The 26,503-nt window shown below is 37.1% G+C and overlaps 1 protein-coding gene across 1 annotated transcript in view; it reads left to right on the top strand.

Annotated features, from left to right (window-relative positions):
• SESN3 (sestrin 3) overlaps window positions 1–25,586 on the top strand; it is a 63,153-nt gene extending 37,567 nt beyond the window's left edge. Inside the window, exons 3-10 of the mRNA XM_079789485.1 lie at window positions 448–645; window positions 2,113–2,295; window positions 7,031–7,267; window positions 8,147–8,321; window positions 13,737–13,855; window positions 14,681–14,871; window positions 17,097–17,241; window positions 17,872–25,586. Of these exons, the coding sequence (XP_079645611.1) occupies window positions 448–645; window positions 2,113–2,295; window positions 7,031–7,267; window positions 8,147–8,321; window positions 13,737–13,855; window positions 14,681–14,871; window positions 17,097–17,241; window positions 17,872–17,958 (1,335 nt within the window). The 3' untranslated portion in view covers window positions 17,959–25,586. The remainder of the gene's footprint in view (window positions 1–447; window positions 646–2,112; window positions 2,296–7,030; window positions 7,268–8,146; window positions 8,322–13,736; window positions 13,856–14,680; window positions 14,872–17,096; window positions 17,242–17,871) is intronic.
• The last annotated feature ends 917 nt before the right edge of the window (window positions 25,587–26,503 follow it).

Below are 26,503 nucleotides of genomic sequence, written 5' to 3'. Positions count from 1 at the left end.
CAAGCAAAGGATCAGACAGAAAATATTTGTCTAAAGATAATGTGATTAAATAACTTCATAGGCTATTGACATAAAATTATGTATATAATCAAATGCCACTATTTTGCCTCACCACAAATTGGTGTGACAATGGCCACGCATGTGGGCTCTGAAATATTTGCCTTATGTTCCTGGCAAAGCAGATGGAAGCTTCTTTTCTCCGATTTCATAGCTGTGTGTGTTATGTTTGATAATTTGACATTTGTTGTTTAATAAATGGTGGTACCAGAGCCAAAAATGAGTGGTGCTTTCTTTTTACTTCTGTTTCCCATATGAGCAACTGTGTGATTCCAGCATCTGTTAATATCAAAAGAACATTCATTTGCTTCAGTAGCGGCATAATTTATGTAAACCAAGGATGTGTTTACGTCTCAATAATTATCTTGTATTGGGTTTCTTGGTTGTAAGGTTGCTCAAGCAAACACAGCGGATGAACGTACTAACTTTCTTGTGGAAGAATACTCTACATCCGGTCGTCTGGACAACATCACCCAGGTCATGAGTCTGCACACCCAGTACCTGGAGTCTTTCCTGCGGAGCCAGTTCTACATGCTGCGCATGGACGGCCCCCTTCCTCTACCACACAGGCACTACATCGCAATAATGGTGACACTGCGCTCACTTCTTCCTTCTTCCCTCTAGCATTAAGAGTGTGGGTGTGTAGAACTAAGTATAATTTTAAGGACATAAGAATTCAAGAAGGCTGTGGCCTTTTGGATACCAGGCCCCTTGGGTATACTCTGAATGCTTTAAACCACTTAATGTTCTGAAAATTTCTCATTTAATTTTCACTAAAATCATTTTCTATACTTACTCTCTTACTATTAAAGGTGCTTGTAGGGGCCAAAGTAATATCCCATAAGTTTTGTTTTTGCTCTTGATATCTTGTTTTTATTAGTAGTATAAAACCAGTTTGTGACATTTTATTTAGTCATTTTATACATGAAAATAATTACTATTTTGGCTAAGAGGAAAGTATCAGTCTGCACCAATGGAGACTCTGGAGAAGAGAAGAATTCTCAAGTGAATGATAATGCTTTTAAGTATAGTACTTGGCACTAGTTAACTAGTTAATGTTTGTAGGAGAGAATTATAAATTGGGGTATTAGGCAGCAGGAATGAGAAGGGTAGAAAGAAGCAGTGCTACAGTTGAACTATTACCAGAGAAAAAAGAGGAATGGATGTGATGCAAGTGCTTTATATTTGGAGATTTAGACCAGCTGGGCTGGCAGAGCTAGCAGAGATGGCCAGGAGTTAGCAGATTGGTCTTACCAGGTTTACTTTGATTATCTTGTTTATGCTCTCACTGTAGTTTTAAACAAACAGAAAATGTAGCATTCTGTGTTTTATTGAATGATGAACTTGACTAAGAATGTAATTTTAGCTTAAGGTTTTGATGACAGTAAGGCTGAAAACAGATCTAGAATGGTCATAAACTAAGAAAGAAATAAGATATAGGAAACAGAAAGAATAAAACAACACTGTTTTACTGGGGAGCCCTGAGGAAAGGAGCTGCGACAGCAGTTTGCTGTGTGTGGGTTTATCTAGTTTTCAGTATCACGGCTGATTTTGGCTGCATAGGAAGGAAAGGGTCAGTGATCTTCAGTTTCTTCTCAGTGGTATGCACAGATAAGACTGATGTCACAGTTATAGCAAAGGCAATAAGAGAATTACCCAAATTAGAATGCATTCTGAATTGGTAGAATACAAGTTAATGACATTTTATTGTTTTAAATAGACTACAGTTGATATAATTTACCATAATGAAACAAGCATGTACTTTTTTCACAAAATAAGAAAGTAGCTTTTAAGTTGACTGGCACCAATTTCTAGATGAGGAAGTAATTGGCTTTGTGTGACAATTGATGGGCTTATACTAGTACAAGTGTCAGCTTCCTGTATTGATTCAAGAATCTATGGCGTCATTCTGATGGAAGTTTTAGAAGGATGAATATTCTGTAAGACAAGAATTACTGGCTACAAAAATGATTAATTCCATCTATATTTTTGTTTAGAAATAGTAGAATAAGACTCTACCATGGTTTTTTTATCAACTAACTCTTTGTGTTTTAGGCTGCAGCTAGACATCAGTGTTCTTACCTAATAAACATGCATGTGGATGAATTCCTAAAGACAGGAGGTATTGCTGAGTGGTTGAATGGTTTGAAATATGTACCACAAAGACTGAAAAACCTTAATGAAATAAATAAGCTGCTAGCACACCGACCCTGGCTGATCACGAAAGAGCACATTCAGGTACTTGATGTTTCTTTGAAATAAAAAAGATATTTACTAATGATTCCAAATGAGTAGTTTTCTAGTTAAGTATTTTGCTTATGACTCAATTTTTAAAACTTGCATATATTAGGAACTTGAAAAATAAAATAGAATATTAATATATGTAGAAAAATAAATTTAGGAAGTCAGTGGGTTTACTCTAAGTATGAATGAATGCTTCTCTTTGAGTAATCAATAATTAGTTTGCACAAGTGCTTTGAGTGGCTATGAGAAAAGCAGTGGGTAGAAGAAAGAAAATACACAAGCATGATAGGATACCTGGGGTCTAGTCTCTCCTCTGCTACTCACAAGGTTGTGACCTTTAGTAAATTAACTTATTTGGGCCTCAGTATAAAATAAGGCCCAAATAAAATAAGGGCCTGCTATAAAATAAGGGACCTAGATTATATGAGTTCTAAGCTCTTTTCCAATTCTAACATTTAATCATTTTAAGATTTTCACAGAATGGTTTTGCAAATAAGTAGTGATTTGCCAGCTGGTGTGTGTGAATGTTTAAATGCCTGTGATGGCATTTAGAGTTGTGATGGACTAAAGCACTTGCACTTCAAAAGGACCTTTCATCAAAGGCCAGCAGGGTGAGGTGGTTATAGAATATTCTTAACACTGTGTGGGGCACTTAATAACTAATAAATAGGAGCGATCATCGAAATTATTATCAATACAAGCCTAAGGCATTTAAAATCTCTGCTTCTCATGCATTGAGATGTCCTTTTAAAAAAATATTACTAGATTACATTTTTGTTAGTTATTTGCCCAGTTACACTCACTTTTGTCTATATACGCTCAGATTTCAATTACCTGTTTGGGAATTTCTGAAGAACAATGTTGTCCTGAAGCTTATCTTCTGGTTTTGCAATATGTTCGTTAGATAAAGGGGTCACTCATTATTTTTATGTCACATGTTAATTACTTTGTGTCAGAACCTCTGGGGGGTCTAAAAGGATGGGCACTGCCCTAGGGCCTGCTTGGAGTCCAGAGGAAGAGAGACAGTGATCGCAGCATAATAGCGTATGGATGTGTGAGTAAAGAGAATTGATCCCGAGGTTTCATGAAAGAGGTCATATTTGAGCTACGAATTGAAGAATAAAGGGGAGTTTTGGAGTAGAGGAGGACATTCCAGACTGAGAGCAGAGAATGGAATATTACGATATGCTGGAAAAGTAGCCAGCAACTTTAGTTACTTAAGTGGAGGAGTGGTTATGTGCAGTGGGGACAGGAGATGGAAAGAATTGGGATCAGATGGTATGACTCAATGAATACTATATTAAAGAATTTGTGTTTCACCCTCAGAAAGTTACGGTACTTCACAGAGTGCACAAGACAGTCCTTCAAAATGTCAGAAAGTGTGTGTGTGTGTGTGTGTGTGTATTCGTTTGTCATTGTTTTGTATTTTTTGTTTCATAATAGTATAGTACATGTATAAAATTTTGTAAGTATATATTAATTTATAAATAAATGTATTATCAGAGGTAGGCTTCCAATTGTTACTGATAGAAATATATGTGCTCAAAAGAGCTTATAAATCACTATGATAAAGAGTCAAGAATCATTAAGGTTTTGAGCTGAGTGGCAATATGAACATATTTGTTGATGCAGAAGATAAATTACAGACGGTACAGACTAGAAGCAGGGAGGCCAGTCATAAAACAATTGCAGGAATCCACCTGAGATATTACTTTTTTAAATTCATAGGCAGATGAAGAGGAGGGATCAGACAGTATATAATTATTTGCATAAGAATAAGCAGAATGTGAGGATGAAAAAGGGGGTGGGGTAGGAGAACCATTTTAAGGTTCTGCCTTCCTGACTGGGCAAAAGGCAATGGCTCGAGCAGGAGAGAAAACACAGGCCTGAGAACAGGAGATTGTGGAATCCATGTGGTGCTGTCCAGCTATTGGAGGAACTGCAGGTCTAAAACCTAAGATAAAGGATAGAGAAGAAATAAAATTGGATAGTTATTTACAGATAAGCAAAGGTCAGGTTGAAGGAATGAATTATCCATTCAGGGAGAAATTGCACAAGAAAAGATCATGAGCAGAATAGAAAAGCCAACATTGTGGAGACAAGTAGAAAAAGGAGGAGTCTGCTAGGGAGATGAAGTCAAGGGAGATGAATTCCAAGAAGGAAGCGAGGAAAATGTAATTCTGCAGAGATCTAATAGGATAAGGACTAAAAAGAAATAGAAAATAACTTCAGGAGTTTGTTTGAAAAAGAAGTCAGATTATAATAAATAAAAAAAGAAGTGAATATGAGGTGAGAAATTTGAAATGATGAATATTGGCTATCCTTTCAGGTGTAATGATAAACCTGCAAAAACTGACAAAAGCATTGTAAATTTTACCAATCCTTTTAGAAAGCTCTTTGGCAGTATTGTCAAAAGTCATAAAGTTATTAGCCCTAACTGGTTTGGTTGAGTGGATAGAGTGTTGGCCTGCGGACTGAAGTGTCCCAGGTTCAATTCCGGTCAAGGGCATGTACCTTGGTTGCAGGCATACCCCCAGTAGGGGGTGTGCAGGAGGCAGCTGATCGATGTTTCTCTCTCATCGATGTTTCTGTATATCCCTCTCCCTTCCTCTCTGTAAAAAATCAATAAAATATATTATATATATATTGTTTTAAAGTCATAAAATTATTAATACCCTTTGCCCTAAAATTCCTTCCAGGAATTGTTTCTAAAATAATAACCAAGCTATAGCATGAAGCTATAGTAGCAAATAAACAACAATAATTTAGAAGCAATGTGTGTGTCTGACAGTAGGGCATGGAGAAGTGGTTCTGTACACCCACTCCTAGACAGTGTAGCCCAGGCTTCAACGTTAATATAGAACTATCGCCTTTGAGAAATGAACATGTCAAAATGTGAAGTGTGAAAAGCAGAAAAAAGAGATGTATACTCTGATTATATAATCATGCCTATAAAAATAAAAGATGTGTAAAAGTTATATTAAGGGGGTAGAATATAATTGATTTGTTCTTTTCTTTTCCCTGAGCTTTTGTTTTTGGTAATAAATTATGGGTGAGTGTGTGTTTGTGTGTGTGTGTGTGTGTGTGTGTGTGTGTGTGTGTGTGTGTGTATTTAAATAATGGAAAGTAAAACAAAAGCATTCTTTTGGTTTTAGTTTTTAGCCATGAAATGAGCCAAATTAAAGAACAAAATAAACTGATAAACAAAATAAATCCAGAGACAGAGAAGCATGAAAGAGACAGACTGTCGAATCTCAGAGGAAAGGCGGGGGTGGGTGGGAAGAGATTAACCAAAGAACTTATGTGAATACTAGAGGCTCAGTGCATGAATTCATGCACAGGTGGGGTCCCTCAGGGTGGCCTGCGGAGATCGGGCCCCAGCTTGCGTCCCCAGCCTCGCAGCCCCGCCTGGCACCCCACCTTGGCCTGGCACCGCCCCCTCACCTGCTCCACCATCCCACATGTAGGGAGATTGATCAGGGCCAGACCCCCCGCTTGGCTCACATTTTATTTATATGATTTTTAAAGGTGGAGTCTCTACCTTAAAAATTTTAAATGAATGGTTGTGCTAGATAATCTCAATGTAAAGTTCTTGAATTCTCTGAAATATCTTACTAAAATAACATTACATGGAAAAGTGCTTTGGAAGCACTTTTATATATAACTAGAGGCCCGGTGCACGAGATTCCATGCAGTCGGGGTGGGAGGGTCCCTCAGTCTGGCCTGCGCCATCTCACAGTCTGGCCTGCGCCATCTCACAGTCTGGGAGTCCTCGGGGGACGTCTGACTGACAGCTTAGGCCGCTCCCTGCTCTCCTTAGTGCTGCTGAGGAGGCCGGAGAGGCTCCTGCCACTGCTGCGTAAGCCTGGCTTCTGGGCTTTTGACTGAGCAGCTCTCCCACACCAGGGGGCAGCTCCTGCATTGAGTGTCTGCCCCCTGGTAGTTAGTGTGCATCATAGCAACCCGTCATTCCGCCATTCGGTTGATTTGCATATTAGCCTTTTATTATATAGGATAGTGTCCCAAAAAATGTATACACACATTTTGAATAATTATAAAGGCAATGTTTATTAAAATACATTTCATTTTCATATAACAGCTATCAGCTGTTAAAGTGTATATACATTTTGGGGGATACTACATATATGAATTCATCCGATATAATAAAAGGCTAATATGCAAATTGACTGAACAGTGGAATGACCAGTCACTATGATATGCACTGACCACCAGGGGACAGATGCTCCGACCGGTAGGTTAGCTTGCTGCTGGGGTCCAGCTGATCGGGACTGAGCGAGATGAGCCAGACACACCCTGGAGCCCTCCCTTGGTTCTTCCCTGGCTGGCCAACCTCGCGCATTCCTCCCTGGCCCCGATCATGCACCGGTGGGGTCCCTTAGCCTGGCCTGCACCCTCTTGCAATCTGGGCTGAGGGACCCGCACCCCCCACCCTGAGTGCATGAATTTCGTGTACCGGGCCTCTAATTATATATATATGTGAATTTAGGTGAAGCCACAACAAAATCATATTGTTAGGTTTGATAGTTTTAATGTAATAGTATGTGACTACAGCCACATCTTTAATATAGGAAACATTTTTAGAAGAGAATTTTAAGTTTTATTCATATAAATGAATATATATGAAATTTAATAGATTTTTCTATGCTTTCTATTGCTTTGTAGCATTCTGTGATTTTCATTTTTACTCTGATTTGCTTTCTCATTTTAGAAACTTGTCAAAACTGGAGAAAATAATTGGTCTCTGCCCGAACTGGTACATGCTGTGGTCCTACTGACACATTATCATGCTTTGGCAAGCTTTGTTTTTGGTAGTGGCATCAATCCGGAGAGAGATCCAGAAATCTCCAATGGATTCAGACTAATATCAGTCAACAATTTCTGTGTTTGTGACCTCGCTAATGACAACAACATAGAGAATGCATCCCTTACAGGCAACAACTTCGGGGTCAGTTTTCTCCTCTCCTTATTGTTTTGCCTTTATAATTTCTAACATTAAAAATATCTAGAGGGTCCAGCCGGTGTTGCTGAGTGGTTGATCCATGAACCAAGAGGTCACCGGTTCAGTTCCTAGTCAGAACACATGCCTGGGTTGTGGGCTCGATTCCCAATAGGTGATGTACAGGAGGCAGCCAATCGATGCTGTTTCTCTCTCATCGATGTTTCTAACTCTATACCCTATCTCTGCCTTTCTCTCTAAAAATCAATAAAAACATTTTAAAAATATCTACAGATAATTTATTCTCTGATTAAATAGGATATATATATATTTGACATATTTTAGCATAATTTTTACTATAAAAATGTAACCTGTACCTGAGATTCTGAATTGTCTTGAAGAGGCTTTTACAGCAGATAGATATCATTACAAATCATAAAGACTAAAACAAGTCTGCATTCCAGTGATCGTAGGCTTTTAATGTTAGGCCCTTTGAACAGCAGATCCTCGAACAGTTTATCTTTGGTCCATAAGATGCTGAACTAACCAATAGCAAATATGTCTTATGACAGAAAAATTAAAGAATTTGAAGCTGCCTCACTTTAAAAAATAAACCATAATATGATGTAATATATACCAAATGCTAGAATTCTAGATCGAATGTATCTATAAACTTTCTGTATTTATAACTGAGGTTAAAAAAAAAAACCTACTTCTGAAAATGTTTAAAGCTGTGATATGATTTTCTTTGGAGTTGGTGGAAAACCCACTTTAGGAACTTAATAATAGTACTGATACCTCTGGAAATAACAAGGTGACTGTGGGGGTGGAGATGTTTACTGGACCCGTTTCTAATACTAATAACACCATCATCCTTCCTGGCTTCAGATTGTAGGTTCCCTAAGTGAGCTGGAGGCCTTAATGGAAAGAATGAAAATGCTTCAAGAAGAAAGGGAAGATGGAGACACATCTCAGGAAGAAATGACCACTCGTTTTGAGAAGGAGACGAAAGAAAGTCTTTTCGTTGTCTCTGGAGATACTTTTCATTCATTTCCTCATTCAGGTGCCTTTTTTTCCACTATCTTTTAGTTGTTCTTGGAACCCTGACAGACCACCTTCAGTGTTTTCCATGTGGATTTGTAAAAATGATTGTGCTACACGTTCCTTTTATTTCTTTCTCGTCCTCTGCGTTATAGATGGTATACCTTACACTACTGGCTTCCTCTGTTATGTTGGTGCATCTTTGAATATATTGCAGATCCAGTTGGGAGGAATACTCCATACTTTATCCTGGATAAAATGTAATTCAAAGTAGACCAGGTGCTTATAAAATTAGATAGAAATATTTAATTCATCCTACTTTTGTGATTTTTTTTCATGATCAGTGAAATCCTGTTTCAATAGATATAATTTTTTAAAAATATCTTCCTTTTTTGTGGGTGGAGAGTGTGTAGGAGGACTATTCTCACACTGCTGCTTTTCCAGTTAGTTTAAAATTACATTGCACTTGCATTTGCATTTCTTTGGAGAAATCTTTGGAGTTTATAAAAATGTATTATTTGGGTTATTTTCTTAGGTTGAATTTGGAGGAATTTATTCCATACTTAAAGCTAGGCTTCTTTGCTGTAGTCTTAAAAACACATTTTTATCTAATACTCTAACAGACTTTGAAAAAGGAGGGAAACTTTTCAATTATGACTAAAAAATATATTAAACACCATGTAGTAAATGTTATTAAAATAGCATAGACTCACTAGAAAGCATAAATCCTTCAAAGTCATCCATCTACATAACATTTATTTTTAAATAGGGTTCCATTTTGGTTTAAAAGGGAGCTTCAAAATGACTAGTCTTAAGACTTGTTAGTCTCATAAGTTCTGAGAGTAATTGATTTGCCCATACTTGTTTATTAACTTTAAACATAGCATCAACCAATAGCTCTCAGAAATTTTACCAGGAAAAATAAGAATTCCTTTTATCATTTCTCATGATAATCTTTTTTTTTTAATGAAGATTTTATCCTCAAAATTGAGTATATTAAGTACTAGTTTCTCAGAGCTTCTAATCAGTATGAAATCCCCCTCAAAAAGGAAACCTGGTGTTTTAGTTATTTGTTTAATATTTACTCTATAAACATTTATTGAGTACCCCATATACTCAGCACTGTGGCAAATAGATTTTCAGCCTACATGAGGCATGGCTCCTGCTTTCAGGGAACTGTCATTGCTGGTAAGAAAGACAAGTAATTATAACACATAGTGGAATGTGGGAGGTTTGTGAGCCCAGAAGAGAACCCTGAACCCAGCCTTAGTGGGGGCCGAGTATAGACAGAAGGGGTGCCCAGAAGATGACTTTCTCCAACCATTTGGCTGTAAGCTGAGTGCAGGGATGGCAGGCAGTGGCTGGGGGATAGGGGAGTTGGTGTAAACGGCATCCACACCTGAGCCAAGGCACGGTGGTAAGGAAATAGGATGCTTGCTTCAGGAACAAATGGCCGTGTTGTTAGGACATAAATCATGAGATAGGTAATGGGACCAGGAGCTGGGTAGGTGGACAGGGGCCTTATCATGGTGATTGATCTTTCTAACCTTAAGGAACAGATAAGCTGCCTTAGTTTGGACATGTGGAGTTCCTTTACAACATCCAGTCCAGGGATGTCTGCACAGTGCTTCTCAAACTTTACTGTGCATGTGAGTCACTGGGGAATCTGGCTGGCGTGCAGTCCGTCTGGGCTAAGACGGGATAGGCCACACTTTCTGACCCGGCTCCAAGTGGGACTAATGCTAGTCCGCAAACACACTCAGAGGAGTTATGTGACGATCAGGAGAGGGCTTTTAGCTCAAGATAAAGTTTTGGAAGTTTTCAGCATATATTTGGGGTTAAAAATCAAAATAATCTATAATAATAAAAGGGTAATATGCTAATTAGACCAAACATCCTTCTGGACAAAGCCAGGGTCGGAGGGAAGCAGCCCGGGTCCCGGGTGCCAGAGGAAAGCCGGTGCCAGCAGCCAGGGGAAGGAAGGCCTACTCTTGCACGAATTTTCATGCATCGGGCCTCTAGTTGATTATAAAAGTCATCCAGGTAGAACAAATGAGACAACGAAAAATAATGAGCCTAGGGCCCTGGCTGGGTGGCTGAGCTGGTTGGAACATAGTCTCATGCACCAAAAGGTGGCGAGTCAACCCGTCGATGTCTCTCTGTCCCTCTCTCCCTCTGCCTCTCCTCCCTACCTCTCTTCCTCCCTCCCTCCCTCCCTCCCTGTCTCTCTCTCAAGTCAATAAAAAAATAATTATTATAATAGTAATAATGAGCCTAGAGTTAACCTTCTAGGTAAGCCAATATTCTAAAATATAAACATTTTTATTAAAGTTACTAATATCTATTTGCTTTTAGACATTACTTTTTAAGAGCTTCTCTAAGATCACTAGATTTTAAAAGATAGGTTTTTGTTTTTATGTTTTTACTACTGAAAATCTTTCCTGGATCCCAGTTCCTATCTTCCTGGACCCTTGAGCAGGACTACTGCCTTCTAAAATGAATTTTTGACTAATAAGTCTTAGACCCTACCCAAAAATTGTGTTCTAATTTTAACAGTAGAGGCTGTATCATTTGTAAATAATTCAAGGAAATAAATCATTTCATTATTTACTCTTAAACACTCCCAGTACTAAATTTGCTGGCCACACAAAGATAAGTTAGAAAAATAACTTCATACATTGGCTATTTGAGTCATTTTTGTAAACTTAGCAAAGTTTTAAAATAGAAATTTATTTTTTCCTATGCAAAATTTCTTGGTTTAAAAAAAAGTTAAAAAGTAAACAATTTCTTGGTTTAACCAGTGTGATAAAGCATTCCAGATTCTATGGGGAGATTCTAACAATAGTTTTTCAAGTCTTTTGAATAAAATAAATATTTAGAGTGTTATATGAGGGTGATATTCTGTAGCTTGGTAACAGAGTTAACTAGCTTTTATTGTGTTGTGTGGTGTGTTTTTTCAAGTTAGAAAGGTGTTTCGTTACTATAGCATAACGTTTTCTGTATTTTATTAATAGCTACTTCTTAGGGGCAGAAGACTGCAGACAAAGTGCAAAATACTATTTCCTTTCAGTTCAGACTTTGAAATATTTATTTAGGTAGAATTAAAGTGAGAGCTTTAGATTTGTTAATCACAGTACTAATTGTAATTTTTTTAAACTTTAACATCTTAAGATAAATTTAGGAAAAAGATATGTGTGGTTTGAGAGATCTTTGTATATTTTTTTCTGTAGACAAAATTGTCTAGAAAACAGGTCTCAATTGACTCCTAATTTAAAAATGAATGAATGGATAGTATTCATAGGATACATTTTTATGTTATTTGGTTAGTTACTCTTTATTGTTTAAAGATGTTTAAAAGTCATATGACAATCCAAAAATGTATATGAGCAAAACAAAAACTAACATTAAAGTCAAAGGAACTAGCTAAGTAATAGTCAACTCTAGTATTGATTTTTGGCAAATGAAACCACCAGGCTGTACAGTGGGGGGGGGAAATCACTTCAAGAGAGAAACTGTTTTACAGAGTTCAGTTATCACTCTGTGCTTGGTTTAATTTTACTTTGCACTCCACAAAACTCCTCGCTTTCATTGTGGCCTCAGCAGTTGCATTTTTTTTTTTTTTGCTCTATTTTATTGATTATTATGGGAAGGACAAGCTTAATTAACCTCATTGGTAAATGTTAAGAGATAATGCATTGAAAACGCCATTTATAAAGCATTTCTATTTACCTGGAATAGAGAACTGGAGCATAAGAAGGAGGCAACAGAGTGGTTGAGGAGTGGGCCAGGGGAGCCTGAGATTTCTCTTTAGAGCTGGAAGTCACTTTGAAGCTTCAGACCAATTTCAGTGATTTAATGTTTACAAGTTTTCCACGTCATCTTAAACTAATCCACATTGTTTTTCTTTCTGACACTCTGTACCAACAATAGTATCCATAGCTTACACTTGGTTTACCTATGTCTTAAGTAGATACTTCTTTTACTGTTAATGAAACAAAGAAAAAATAAATAACAGGTACATAGCATAGTACCTGGTATAGAGTAAGTACTCAACAATGCCAGTCTCATGGGTGTAATAAAGGAGTTAGGTAAGAATTTCATACAATATTTCCTAGGTTGGGTAGTCTGGGCATTTGATCTTTCTTGCCTTATTATCAAGCACTCCAATTAGTCCCTGCTAATGACCCAAGGAAGGTCAAAACTTGTTGGAAAAGAATACTTATTGTGAGGCTTTTCATGAAATAACAAAGATTAAATAAAGATAATGAAGGTACTACTAGTTTACCAGGTCTTTCAGATGAATTACTATAATTGCACTTGTTTTTTTAAGCCTATCAACACTGTCCATTCAGAGTTATAGTTTTTTGTTATGCCATAAAATTGTTTTAACTATTTAATATATATTTATTTATTAAATATTTAATTTCTTTTTAATATTAATTAAAATACTGATAAAATATTCTTTGTGTGGAAGGAACTAGTTTTTTCATTTATTTTTTAAAATATATGTTTATTTTTTATAACAGAAGGTAGTAAATAAAGGTTCATTTCCTTTTAGTGGTTGAAATCAGGGAAAAGTAATTATAAAGATTAACCTAAAAAAGTGAGTTAAAAGATAATTATCTTTAAATTAAATTAACATGCATTAGGTTTTTACAATTTCTCAGGGGTGGATTTTTAATATTATCAAGAATGCAGAAATTAGCTGTCTTACGATGGTATTGTAGTCTTTCTATCTTCCTTAATGCCACTTTGATAGTATTCCATTCACAATCTTATTAGCATATTATTTACTCCATATGTTGTATACCTTTTTTTTTTCATGTGCACAGAAAAGCACACATATAGAACTCAATGAATTTTCCCAAACAGAAACCTCCTCTTTGACAACAAATCAACTAATAATAATGGTGACTCCTGAAAGTCCACTATCCTCCCTGTTGTGTTCCCTTCCTTATCCTTATATGCCTCCTGGTAAACTAAAAATGAACTCATTTTTTCCTGTGAATCCAGATGAAACACCATCTATCTAATTTTAACAAAATCTGTCTTAACATTCAGCTCACTTAAAGTGCTCTTTACCTTCACCTCTTCTCTTTTCCCACATCCCACTTCATCCCCAGAGAGATCAAAAGTTTAAGCATTTTAACCAGAGGCCTGGCTATCTTCCTTGTCTAAATATGCTACTACTATTTAGGTATTTTAATGTCATCAATTTTTTGACTGAGTAACTATAGTTAAATGCTGAGATGGCCAGGATTTGGTAATGAAATTGTATTCAAAACTTAAGTAGTAGATATTTTATTTGAATTTAAGCCAGGTAGTCAATATTGTCACTTTGGAAATCCATGGAAAAGCTAAAAAGTGGAGGAAAATGGAGGGGTTTCATTGTTCTAACTATGTGGTTTCCCTAACACTAGATTGTTGTTGCTCTTAGATTTTGAGGATGACATGATTATAACATCTGATGTCTCCCGATACATTGAAGACCCCGGTTTTGGGTATGAAGACTTTGCTAGACGAGGAGAAGAGCATTTGCCAACATTCCGAGCTCAGGTATGAGATGTCTGTATTTCAGAGAAACTAGAGAATACTGTTATTTTAACTGTGACATGTTTAAATGTAAATAAATTGACTTCTAAAGAAATTAGTAGGTCATTTTGATAGTCTGTAAATCACTTTATTTAATCTTGTTTTCAGCCTAGTTTAATTTGATGTCTTAATAGATAGATTATTATTTCAACATTTTCCCCACTAAGAAGGCAAAAGGAAAAGGCTTCTTTCAGTTACGGCATTATTACATTGTAGTTGTATAATATTCATACCATTTTGGGGGGAGGAACATAGCAGAGAAAAAACCCAGTGATGTATCACATCACATTTATAATAAAAAGACACTTTATAATACAGTCCTAAATCAGTAGCTAATGGCTTCAGAGTTATCCCCTCCCCACCCCTAGAAAAACAATCACAACAATGATGTGACCCCTAAAGAGGGTGCAAATTTGAATTAAGACAAACTCCATTGTGCCTATTTCAGATGATCTGCTAACTGTCCATGTCATTGAACAGGTTTGGTCACATAAAAATAGTCCAAGATCTTCTGGGGTTCTTCCAGATAAGGGCGTCATTTGCATAGCACTTGACCACAGGGAGTAGCCAGTTTATCACCGACATGCTAACCCCTGAACCCCACTGAAGAAGTAGCATGGCACTCCAATCTACAAACTGATGTGAAGGCTTTTTAGCAAAGCTACAAATTCTGAAATAAATTTGAAATATCTTCACTTTCTTGCTTAAGTAATTATAGTTAATAAAAAACTAGAGTTTACTTAAATGAAGAATGCCCATTTTGTAAGTATATATGTTTTACTCTTTTAGGACTATACCTGGGAAAACCATGGGTTCTCCCTGGTGAACAGACTTTATTCTGACATTGGACATCTTCTTGATGAAAAGTTTCGCATGGTCTACAGTCTCACCTATAACACTATGGCCACCCATGAAGATGTCGACACAACCATGCTACGCAGAGCTTTATTTAACTATGTCCACTGTATGTTTGGAATCAGGTATGCTCATTGTGGAGACCGGTTTACACGTTTCTAAAAGAAAATTCTGACACTAGCCTCACTCCTGTCCTGTTTAGGAGCATGTATTTTGGGGAGAAAATACTACATGTGGACTTCGGATTTTGGAAAATTTATTCCATTTTGTAGAAAAGCATTTTTCTATGGTTAACTGTTGTGAATATTAATATGCATGTGTAAATACAGTAGTAACAATTTACTAACGAGGGGAAAAACATCAGGAATCATTGGAGATAGGATAAAATCAGACTCAGTTTGAGAATCTTTCCTGGAAGAAATAGCAGTTAAAAACCATATATTGTATTCCTTTAGATCACTTTAATAAATCCTGGTTAGTTAGTTAGTTATTTTGAATGAATGATAATTAGGGTATAAATAAAACTAGGATAGATTCTTCTCTCATAAACCTTGCATAAGTTCACATAAAAACACTGAAAGAAAACTGTCAGTCAATGTAAATTAATAGCCTCTCAATTTTTTAAAGATTAGCATTGAGAGGACAGTGAATAAATGAGATTGAAGAGTCTAATCATGGTGTAATCAGGAAAGCTTTTTATTTTTAATGTGCCCTTTTGAGCTGTTTTTTGAGGCTTTTATGGAGATAGATTTGTAGAAAGAGAAATCCCCAGATGTGGATGCATTCAGTTTGACTCTGTACTATGTTCTTTCTGATATAGTATTAGAAAGTCTCTGTGAAGTGGAATTAGAATTTAAGTGAAGTAGTTTCTATAATTTTAACATAAAAAAACAAAATTCCTGAAAAATCAACCTTCTACCTAGAAGACACTACTATGATGATAAATAGTAATTGCTATTTACCCACTTACCATCCTAGACAATAAGTTATCACAGAATCATTACATTTTAAAACAGATATTGTACCTACCTAATTAAGAAAAATAAACAGCAATAGAATTTAATTCAGTTATGATAAATGTTCATTCATGACAATAAATAACAAATGTTATGGTGACTTCATCTCTGAGATGCTACTAAATAAAGCTATGTAAAATCCTTGAGATACTCTTTTTTAAGTATTGTGTTTGGGTTAAATATTAACTGAAAATATAGACCAGAAATTCTACAAACCCCCACTACTGCATTTACCCTCCTGTCTGCCTCTGTGCCTACTTCTTCTGGCTCCTCTCTCTTATTGTGGATGAACTGTCTATGCTTCTATGCCCTTGGGCACACAGTCCTATCTCCTCTCTTCTTCTAAAGATCCTTATTCTAGCAATCTCCCCTCTACTGCATGATCACCTTTACTCTCACTGTTGGATCTTTCCCATCTGTATATAAACATGCATTTCTCTCATCTATAAACAGATTCTTTTTTAAAATACGATTTTATTGATTTTTAGAGAGAGAGGAAGGGAGAGGGATAGAAATGGAAACATGGATGAGAGAGGAACAGCATTGATCTGCTGCCTTCTGCACATCCCCTACTGGGGATCAAGCTTGCAACCCAGGCTTGTACCCTGACCGGGAATTAAACCAGAAACTTCTTGGTTCCTCGGTCTACGCTCAACCACTGAAGCACACTGGCTGGGCTAAAAAGATTCTTTTTCTTCATCCTGCTTTTCCTTCTGACTGTTGCCTTATTTTTCTGCTCCTGTGCACAGCAAATCTCTTTGGTGGTATATTTATTATCACCATTTTCTTAACTCTCATTCTCTCTTAAAACCACTATCTTATTGAGGTTGCCAGTGATCTCTGTACATGCTACTTCGGTGGTCAGTTTCCAGTTATCATCTTATTTGAGTTATTACTCCTTCCTTGAAACACTTGACTCCTACTTAGGGCTTTATACGTGCTCCTGGTCTTTGCTCAGATGTTGACCTCTCAGAGAGGCCTTCCTATCTAAAATCACAGTTCCTCTCCTCCTAGCCCCCAGTTCCACTTTATCTCCATAGCAGTTCTCACCATCTACATACTATGTTCATCTTTTTAACTTTTTTTTCTCCAGTAGAATTTAAATTCTACTAGACTGTGGGTTTTTGTCTGTTTTGTTCATTTGTGTATCACCGGTGCCTAGAAGAGTACATGGAAAGCACATGGCACATAATAGGCACTCAATAAATATTTTTAGATGAATTTAATTAATGAGCTTTTGGTATTTGATTACTGGACAATAAGTGTCTCTATTACAGCTTTAGAAGTCAGAAATTTTGATTTTGTCATTATAAAGCTGTTGTCATTCCTCATAGGTATGATGACTATGATTACGGAGAAGTTAATCAATTACTTGAACGAAGCCTGAAGGTTTACATTAAGACAGTGACCTGCTATCCTGAGAGAACTACCAAGCGCATGTATGATAGTTACTGGCGTCAGTTCAAACACTCAGAAAAGGTGTGTTTCATGACTAAACATTATACCATAGATAGATGTTCAGTATGAGAAGTAATGATTATGAAAATATTAATAAATTAGTGCCATTATAGAAATGGAAGTGGCATAATCTAGCCAACTTTTTTAATATATATTTTTAGCCCTAGTCTGTTTGCTCAGTGGATAGAGCGACGGCCTGTGGACTGAAGGGTCCTGGGTTTGATTCCAGTCAGGGACACATACCCGGGTTAGGAGCTTGATCCCTGAGGAACGGAGAGGGAGAAGGAGAGAGAGAGAGAGAGAAACATCAATGATGAGAGAGAATCTGCCTCCTGCACGCCCTCTACTGGGGATCGAGCCCGCAACCTGGGCATGTGCCCTGACCGGGAATCAAGCTGGTGACCTCTTGGTGCTTAGGATGATGCTCATTCCACTGAGTGACACCAGCCAGGCACAAGAGCCATTTTTTTATAAACAGTTTTCTTGTGAGTTTCACATCATGTGCATGTACAGCAATGCCCAAGCGTGTATATTTGTAAATGAGTCTTCATACACCAGAAAAACCTTTGTGAATGTCTGCTATATGAAAAAAGTTTAAAGTTTTTCAGTTGTTTATAATGGTCATTAAATTGATAGCATTTTCATTTCCAGGTTCACGTCAATTTACTGTTAATGGAAGCACGGATGCAAGCTGAACTTCTGTATGCTCTTCGTGCCATAACTCGGCATTTGACCTGAAGCCTCTCCCAGGGAAAATGTCAGATGTGTGTAAAGACCTTTTCACATAAGATATATACATCAGAAGCAGTTTGTGATGTAGCATCAAAAGTTATTCAATTCTCTGTGTCAAAGTTTAGCCGTTTTTGGGGGCGGCTGTAATGTGCAATGATGTGTTTTCTTTTTCTTGATGCTTAACATTACTAACAATGGCGAGAATAATACTGAGGAGCACTACTTTGCATTGTTTATAGTTGGAGTTTTGGAAACTGATCATAAATCATGAACCTGGTTTGTTAATGCTTAACTTCAGCGCTTTGGGGTTTGTGTGTATGTGTATTTCTCTCCCCACCTTTTTTTGTTGTTGTTAAATAAGGAAAAGCGCTTACAATCTGCTCAAGCAATTGTTTATTCAGATATTGGAATTCAGCAAAGAATAACCTCCTCTGGCCACTCCACTTTTCATGGTGTGTCCTAAACCTGGTAGAGGAAAAGCATGCGCTGTTGAACTAAGCTGCTCACAGGACACAGCCCTGTGTCCCCAGGAGATTATTGTCAGGCACTGTTTGGTATTTTTGTTTGTTTTTGTTTTTTTACTGCTATTGGCGATAACGTGAAATGTGATACAGCCATTGTCCATAATTTAATGTGAAATTAATCATGATGAATTCTATAGCATGCTACTGAAATGCCAAATTCAGCTATTTTCTTTCTCTTCTGAAACAGAAGTTTCAGTTTTCCATATCAGATGTGTATATTAAAGGTGGAATTATGCACAATCCTTCCTATCACTGACAGTAATCCTCCGTCATCTTTAGTTATCAGTGCTCACAGTGCTGCTTATAGTTCATTTAGTTGGCACATGTAAACTTGTACCCACACTAGGCTGACCAAAAATTTTCTTTGCACATTTTTCTTTTCTCATAGTGTTTTCTATATTGCAGTAAGCAGAAGAAGGTTACTCTACCTATATTTTTTTTCCTGTTAGGCTTTTAGAACTTATTTTCCATGATTTTTATTATAATAGGCTAAATGGTTTATTATTCAAAGTTAAAAATTGTGTTTCTATGCATTAATGTGAATGAACAACAACAACAACAAAAAGAGTGCAATATGTTAAAAAACATACTAAACTAAACTTCCCCCCTATTATGTCACTGCAGAAGTGTCCTTTAAGACAGAGCCATAAAGAAATTTGGTTCAGATTTCTTTATTGCACAAGGCTTTCACCTTACTGGGGTTGAACAGTGTTCCTTTCATAAAGCCAAAGCATCCCCTTCCCCAGAAAAATCTCTTTGGACGACAAGTTTAAAAAAAGTGAACAAGTCTTAGGGGAGGAATATAAGCATCCAAAAAGTCACATTTTTGCATTGGTTTATGTTGCTTGATTAGACTATCTTCACAGAGCACAACATTATGTGTTTATAGCTTTAATTTGTGTTACGTTAATGAACCAGCGAAGTGCCTAAAGAGATGCTTACAACCATCCAGTGGGACACAACTGCACGGCTTAAACACTTTGTGGTTAATTAATGGTGACTTGAATTGTACACCAACATGCTCATTTTTTAAAAGCAGATCAATTTTTTCCTAGTAAATAATATTAAATAGTTAAAATTTTTGTTAGATTTCCCACAAAGATTTCATTTTAGACTTATTTGTTATATAGGACTTTTTCTTTTTCCTCTCTCATGAAAGAATAGTGGGCTAGTGTTTTGTTTAATGATTCCCCCCTTTCCATTTATCATCCTTTTCTGGTACAATGCAGTAGGTTGCTTTCTTTTAGATTTTGTCCCAGATGAGAAAATAGGAAGAAGACTGTGAGCCTAGTAACATAAGGCAGTTCTGCATTTTTGGATTCCAGGATCTTCTTTGAAAACTTCCATGTGAGAAAAAAATTACTAATTTTTTTAAAGACAAGGGTGGTTTATTTAAAGAGATTAAAGAACTTGTGCCAGGTTTCTTCTGTTTTGTTTATTGATATGCCATATATTGGCTTTATTCAATATCATGTTATATAGATATGTATTTAAAAAGTATATAGGAGAATGGCAAAACCCAGACGACAACATAAATGTCCATTTAACTTCCCAAACTTTAGAAAACTTTCAAGTTGAGGATCTCTTTTATTCTTGACATTTGTTTTTTTAATAGGAGTCCTTCAGTTAATAGCCTGTGTTTGTGCAGGGGACCTCTATTATAGGAGGAAAATGAATTTTATATATTGAAAAGGAGGAGAAATTCTCACAGAACACCATTATGAGCTTTAGACCAAAAGAGGAAACAAGGCTTACGCAACTAAAAGGGCCACTTCATTTTTGTTTTTTGCTTTTTTCCCTCAGAAATGTAAGTAGTTGGAGTTTGGGTTATGGAAATTTAGTGCCTTTACTAGATCTCTTTCCTAGCAAGGTTTCTTTCCAGCTCAGCATTGATCCATCTCATCAGTAATCAGGAAAATAAGTTGGCTTGGAACTATAAACAGAAACAAAACAATCTATTTATGAACCTCAGTGAACCAGCCTAGAGAAGGTGACCTCTGGAGGTGCCTAATTAAGCACCTACTCTGACGCATGCGCAGCATTCCAGGTTGTGGATACCATTTTACAGCGAGCTTGCTGTGGACTTTATCTAATGCAGACTTGAAATTCCGATGCGGTTTTCCAGGGTGGTATTTTTTCAGAGTATTGAATTTACTATGTAGTAATTTATAGTATAGCTTTTTATATTAAAATGTGATATTTTTAAAAGAGCTATCTGGTTCAATTGGTGAAGTGATGTGGTTATACAAGACGCTAACCTATCCCATGGGCTCACATCGTGCCAAACTTTAAATGTGCAAGTGTACGTGGAAAAAAAAAAAAAAGCACATGCGAATGTGAATTCTCTACCTTCGTAGCTTATGTTAAAGTTAGTTTAGTCACCCACTGATGTAAATGCTTGATCAATGTCGATTTACTTTGAATTTCAAGTTTTCCAGCTTCCGTTGTAATTCTTCCTTTCTCAGATCCCCTTAAGAAATATCTAAATACTCTGCCATCTGAAAGTGAATCTGTCCTTTAGCCCGATCCCTTGACCGCGTGAGTGGCCAGAAGTGGCCTCATGGGAATCCTTGAGATTAGGCCTTCTTGGGCAGACTCATAATATGTAGAAGAAAAGAGGCTTTTGAGACAGGATGTCTTATTACTTTCCTCACCTTTTTTAACTAAGTATATTGTCTTAGTCTGGGGAAGGATCTTTGTCTCATTTGGGGTACTTTTAAAATAAAAGATGGCCAGTGTGAATCTGGGGCATGGCCTTGGCCTTCAATCATGGCTTCAAACCCAAATAATGGCCAAGCTTCACAGGGCTATTTTAGAACAGAGAACTCAGTGTAAGCTTTATATCAAAATGCTATTTGAACCAGAACCCCTATTTTAATGGTGTTACAGTTCCCTAAAAATTTTCAGTGCTTCTGAAAGCTAACTAACATTATTTCAGAACTCTTTTTCCTTTTCCACCTTACAGAGTTTTTTTAATCCAAAAACTTAGACTTTTATGCCACAGCAAAACAAAATTAATCAACAAACAAAGATCTGTGCTTAAAAATAGTTCTCCACTGTAGTGCAGAGTGCATGCGTCTATGACGGTAACATTCTTTTAAACTCTAAAGAAATTCATCAGGGAGAAATAAATAAGTTTCAGTGCATATTATAAAAATGATCTGCACTATACCAGTAGAATGAGGTTTTTGTGTTGTTTTAGTTGTGTTTAAAGACAATTCTGAATTATTCCTCCAGAAAGCAAGACCTTAACCTCTATCTAATAGGACTTTTCCTTTTTATGCAAATAGATGGTCTTACATGGAATAAACGTAGGCAACCATAATGTTACATAAATAGTATATGAAATGTTCTTAGGATAATTCAACAGCAAACTGAAAGACATATGGCTGTACTATTCAGATCAAGTTTTAAGTTAGCTAATCTGTATAATCAGAGCCTATTCTAGGTGGCCATCATCATAAACTGTGTTTCCCTATAATATTCCTCTGGAGACTGAGAATCAAAATAACTAGTCTTTCCTCGAAGCAGTACGGTAACATGAATGTATTCATCTCAGTCAACAGAACTTACATGCCTCCTGGATGTGGAGCTTATTTTTGTGCTAATGTGGCTTAGTTAGCAGTGTCTGCTCAGGTGAGACCTAGAACAAAAACAGCAGGGGTGAAATGGATCATAGAGGTAGAGGTATATGTCAAGGCAGAGCCTGGTGAGGAAGGAAAAGGTTTTCAAAGAACATGTGGGACATAATTCCGAGAGTGTGGCTGTCCTCAGCATCATACACTTACTATAAAGGACATTTCCCATCGTGGGAGCTCCTGCCTGCATTCCATCCACCCTTCCCGCCTGCTTTCTCATCTTCCAAGTGCCTCAATCTCTACCCGCTCCCTCTCCTCCCCTTCCCTCAGCCCATCTTGATCTGAATGCCTTGTCACACTACAAACCAAACATCACCAGCCACCTGCTGATAGTCACCAGCATTTACTTTACCAAGTCATTTTTTTCTCCATTGTCCCAGCTCCCCCTAAGTCCCACAACCATCCAGCTATATTTTGGCTGATCCTTGCCCCAGATGCCCTACCAGATATTACGCAGCACCAAGTGTAATCCTGTCCATCCCAGACTGTTCCACCTTTCCCAGCTGCCAAAATGTCTTGCTCTCCTCTACCTCATCCCCAAAGAGCCTGTAAATTCAGAGTATCCAACCTTTTCATGGATTTACTCTCTGTTGTTCAGTAATACTACTTCCATAGTTAAAATAAATCATAGAAGGTTTTTGCCTTCTAACAAAGTAGGAATCTTTATATTTTATACATGATACAGAAAGTGAACTATTTCTACCATGCAGAACTTAGCATTTAACAGGATTTTAAAGTGATTGAATTGCCATTCTAACCTGGATCTGTATTAGGTAGTTAATACTGGTATTAGTCCAAGTTATTTGAATGTGAAGTTAAAGTTCCCTAGGAGTCCAGACAGATCTGTAACCCTTCAGTGAAACGGGGTTTCTGGCATATAAATGGGCGGTGTTTCAGATCATTTGTTGTATTTGGTGGTATCTGGGCCTTGAAACACATGTCTAATAGAAGGATAGCTGCTAAAAGATGGTTAGGTGGTCCTATTGGATCACGGAAGCCCACCACAAAATTGGCTGCGTGAGAGTTTGATGAAGCTTTCCTGGGTCAGACTAAGCTTCTCACCCCCATGCCGACCCTGTTGTTCTCTTGAGGGGGAACGTCCTATGGGAGGGAGAGGGAATGCGTTGCCTTTGTCATCGGTTCTTTCTGGCTGCACTTGGGTCCATCCAGGCAGTGTCTGTGAGGAGCAGGAAATGCAGGGGAGGAAGACGCAGCAGTTCTTCCTCTCCCACCAGTGTGTACTCGGTGTTGTCACAGAGGAAAACCTGTCAGGTTTCTCACATGGGGCAGGGTGGTCTATAGATGGTTGTCTGGCATGGGGACGAACGAGCCACCTGTTTGAAAGTATCGATTATTATGATCAATGGTGGCATCTGGATGCTTTCCACTCCCATTCATGAGCAACCCATCCTGACAGCAGAGTCTAGTAAATGCCTTTAAGGGCCCAGGAATGGAGCAATGCCTAGCTAAGGAATGAAACAATAATGGAGACTGAAGGAATGGTTTTTACTAAATCATATGTCATGAAGTATTTGTTCTAGCTTTAAATTCATCATGGCTGCACCACCATGAAGTACAGAATTGAAAAAGGAGATAAGAAGTAGGGGGAAGGAAGAATATCTGATTCTTTGCAGTGCTTGTGGAAATTTCTGGAAAAATGAAATGCCTACTATAAAATAGCCTTTAGAACAAACACCCCATTTTATAACTCATAGGGCAGTATCAAACATTAGTAAGTTTAAATGTGACAAATATAATTCTTGGAGTATAAATTTGCAAAAACAGTCTTCTACCCCTCAATTTAACCTCTTAGAAGCAAATGTCTGAATCCTGGTTAGCTAGATATATCCATCATGACACCAAATGAAATGGATTGTACATCTCTTCCTTAATCAGTCTTCACAAATTTTCCATCTGGCTTCTAAATCTGATATGGAAGGATCAAAATGTAGGCTAAAGGAAACACATCAATTGGGTGGCCATGTAGTTTCCTTTGTAATGTGGAGGCTGTTTTCTCCTGTCTGAATTTTACCGCTTCTCTAAAATAAAATGCAAGAGTTCAATGGTACCCTTGTTCCTCAAGGAAAGTTATCCGAACTCTACCTAATGCAGATATTTCCTTTGCATTGATACATCTTCCCTGGAAAGAAAATACAATTTTTCCCTCCCTCTTTCTCTTCACATTTACTCTTCTCAACCTAAGATAGGAGAGACAGAAAAAAGCAAACCACAAGCCAGTGTGGCCTCTTCGTGCTACTAGAACAGTGACTCACAGGCACAGACTGAGCAAGGTCAACAAGGACCCTGTCAGGTCGACGTGGAACATGGCCTTGCTACTTGGATTAGCCCCTTCAAACCTGAAAATACCTTTTCTGGTCATGGAAGAACTGGATGTATCCTTTAGCTTATGAAACAGGATTTGAACTTGAAATCTTTTTTTTTTTTTTAATCCTGATTTTGCAGGGCAGCTACACGATGAATGTATATATTAAGACTTTGTAGCTGAATTGCACATGAAATCAGATTGCCAACTTCTTGACTTTCAAAATTAGACTTCATTTTATCCTTGAGTTGTGAGCGATATATGTAGCATGCTGTGAAATGTCTATTATAGTTCTTTAATTCATCAGTATTAATACAGAACTATCTTTTGCGTTCCTTGGTACTTTTTATTCAGTGTAATCAGAAGCTGTGATGTTTTGCCTTTGTAGTCCTGTGCTTTGTTACTGTAATGTTTTTTTACGAAGCACGTGACTTTGGACTAATGTGAGGCGGATGATCTTAAGACTGCTAGATATGTATCAGTCTCTTACTATATAAGGTTTTCCATTAGAATAAGCTTTTATCAACTAGATCATTGATGAAATTTAGGATTTACACAATTTGCATTGTCAAATGGCAGTCTTCTATTTATAGTTTCAATTCCAAAAATAGCAAACTTGAGAAACAGCCACTTTAAACGTGTTCTGGCAAATCAGACCCCGCTGTAGATGTGGTCTGAGGTAGTTACCCATATAAACCTTCTCCACTGTTATGCCCTCCACATGAGTCAGCAGTTAAGGATATTATAGAACCCATGAAAGCTTTTTGTATGTATAACTAGGTTTTATTTTTCTTACGTTGCTGATTTTACAACTCTGACTAAAGCTGACCTGAATGGATCAGTGTATGTGTAATATTCTAGTGCTTTAATGCCTTTTTTTTTTTTTTTGGAGGGATGGGTAATATTATTTGAACAGATGCAGAAGGAACTGTTAGTGAGTCAAGACAAACACATTTGAAATAAAGGAACTGTGTATTAACATGTTAACAATTCATAACTGCACTTTTTATGACATTTTGAAAATCTATTTATAGGTACAGAACAATGGGTTTTGTTAAACTGTATCACATTTATACTTGCAAAAGTTTATTTCATTGTTATTAGTAGGAATTTTATTGGTTCAATAAAATTGGCAAAACTGAACCCCGATTATTTGCTCTTTCTTATATATTTATATACATATTTATACTTACATTGGAGTAGCATTCTTGCCTGGGTTTGTTTCTGCTGGAGTATAGACATGCATTCTAAAAGACATCAGAATAATGAGTCACTTTTCCCCTTATTTCTTCCCGACCCACTGTTGTCTCATGACATTTCTTACATTCACTCAATATTACATTAGTAGACTATTGCAATAGTATAAATTGGGCAAAATATATAGTTATTGTTACCTTTTAAAATATCAGTTGTGAACTCAGCAAGAGACAAATTAATTTCAGTATTATCTCATGTTACTAAAATAGTAAAGAAGTGATATTTTATAGGAAATTGAGACATAAGAGAACTTTGTTTGCCCGAGAGCTGGCACCTGGAATGGGCTTGGGGAAGATTTGTACTTCGGTCTTTGTGTTACCGCCTTTTACACTGAACTTCATTACCTCAAGTAAGCCCAAGTGGCTTGCTTAATGATCTAAATGACCATGCTATCAACATGACGTTTTACTGCCAGCCAGAAGTTAGATAACTTTCTTCTCTGGCTAACATGCAACTTTTATAGTTTTTCCCTCCAGTCCTGAATGGGCCCTTTGATTTAGAAGAAGGTTCCACGGGGGAAGGTGCACAGACCAGTGTAGACAAGCGGTACCTGTCCATTTAAAGGCTGACCATTTCTCCCAACACTAATCCTGATGCTAAGAAGACTCGGGAAAGCTTGCAACTGCTGCCGTGTTATTTTTAGGACATGCTGCTGCATGGTGGAACTTACCAATTCCAAGTCATAGTTTCTTATGCACTTAACTTTCTGTGAGTTGAGAAGGAAGTCAGCCTCAGAGACTGTCTCTTCTCCCAGGATCTCACATACTTCATGTTTCAAAACACAGGTGAGCCCAAGCCTTTCCATAGAA

The sequence above is a fragment of the Cnephaeus nilssonii genome, assembly GCF_951640355.1.
Source record: "Cnephaeus nilssonii genome assembly, chromosome: 13".
NCBI classification, from domain to species: Eukaryota; Metazoa; Chordata; class Mammalia; order Chiroptera; family Vespertilionidae; genus Cnephaeus; species Cnephaeus nilssonii.
Note: the sequence above shows the minus strand (reverse complement) of the source record. Positions and strands in the feature narration are given on the sequence as shown.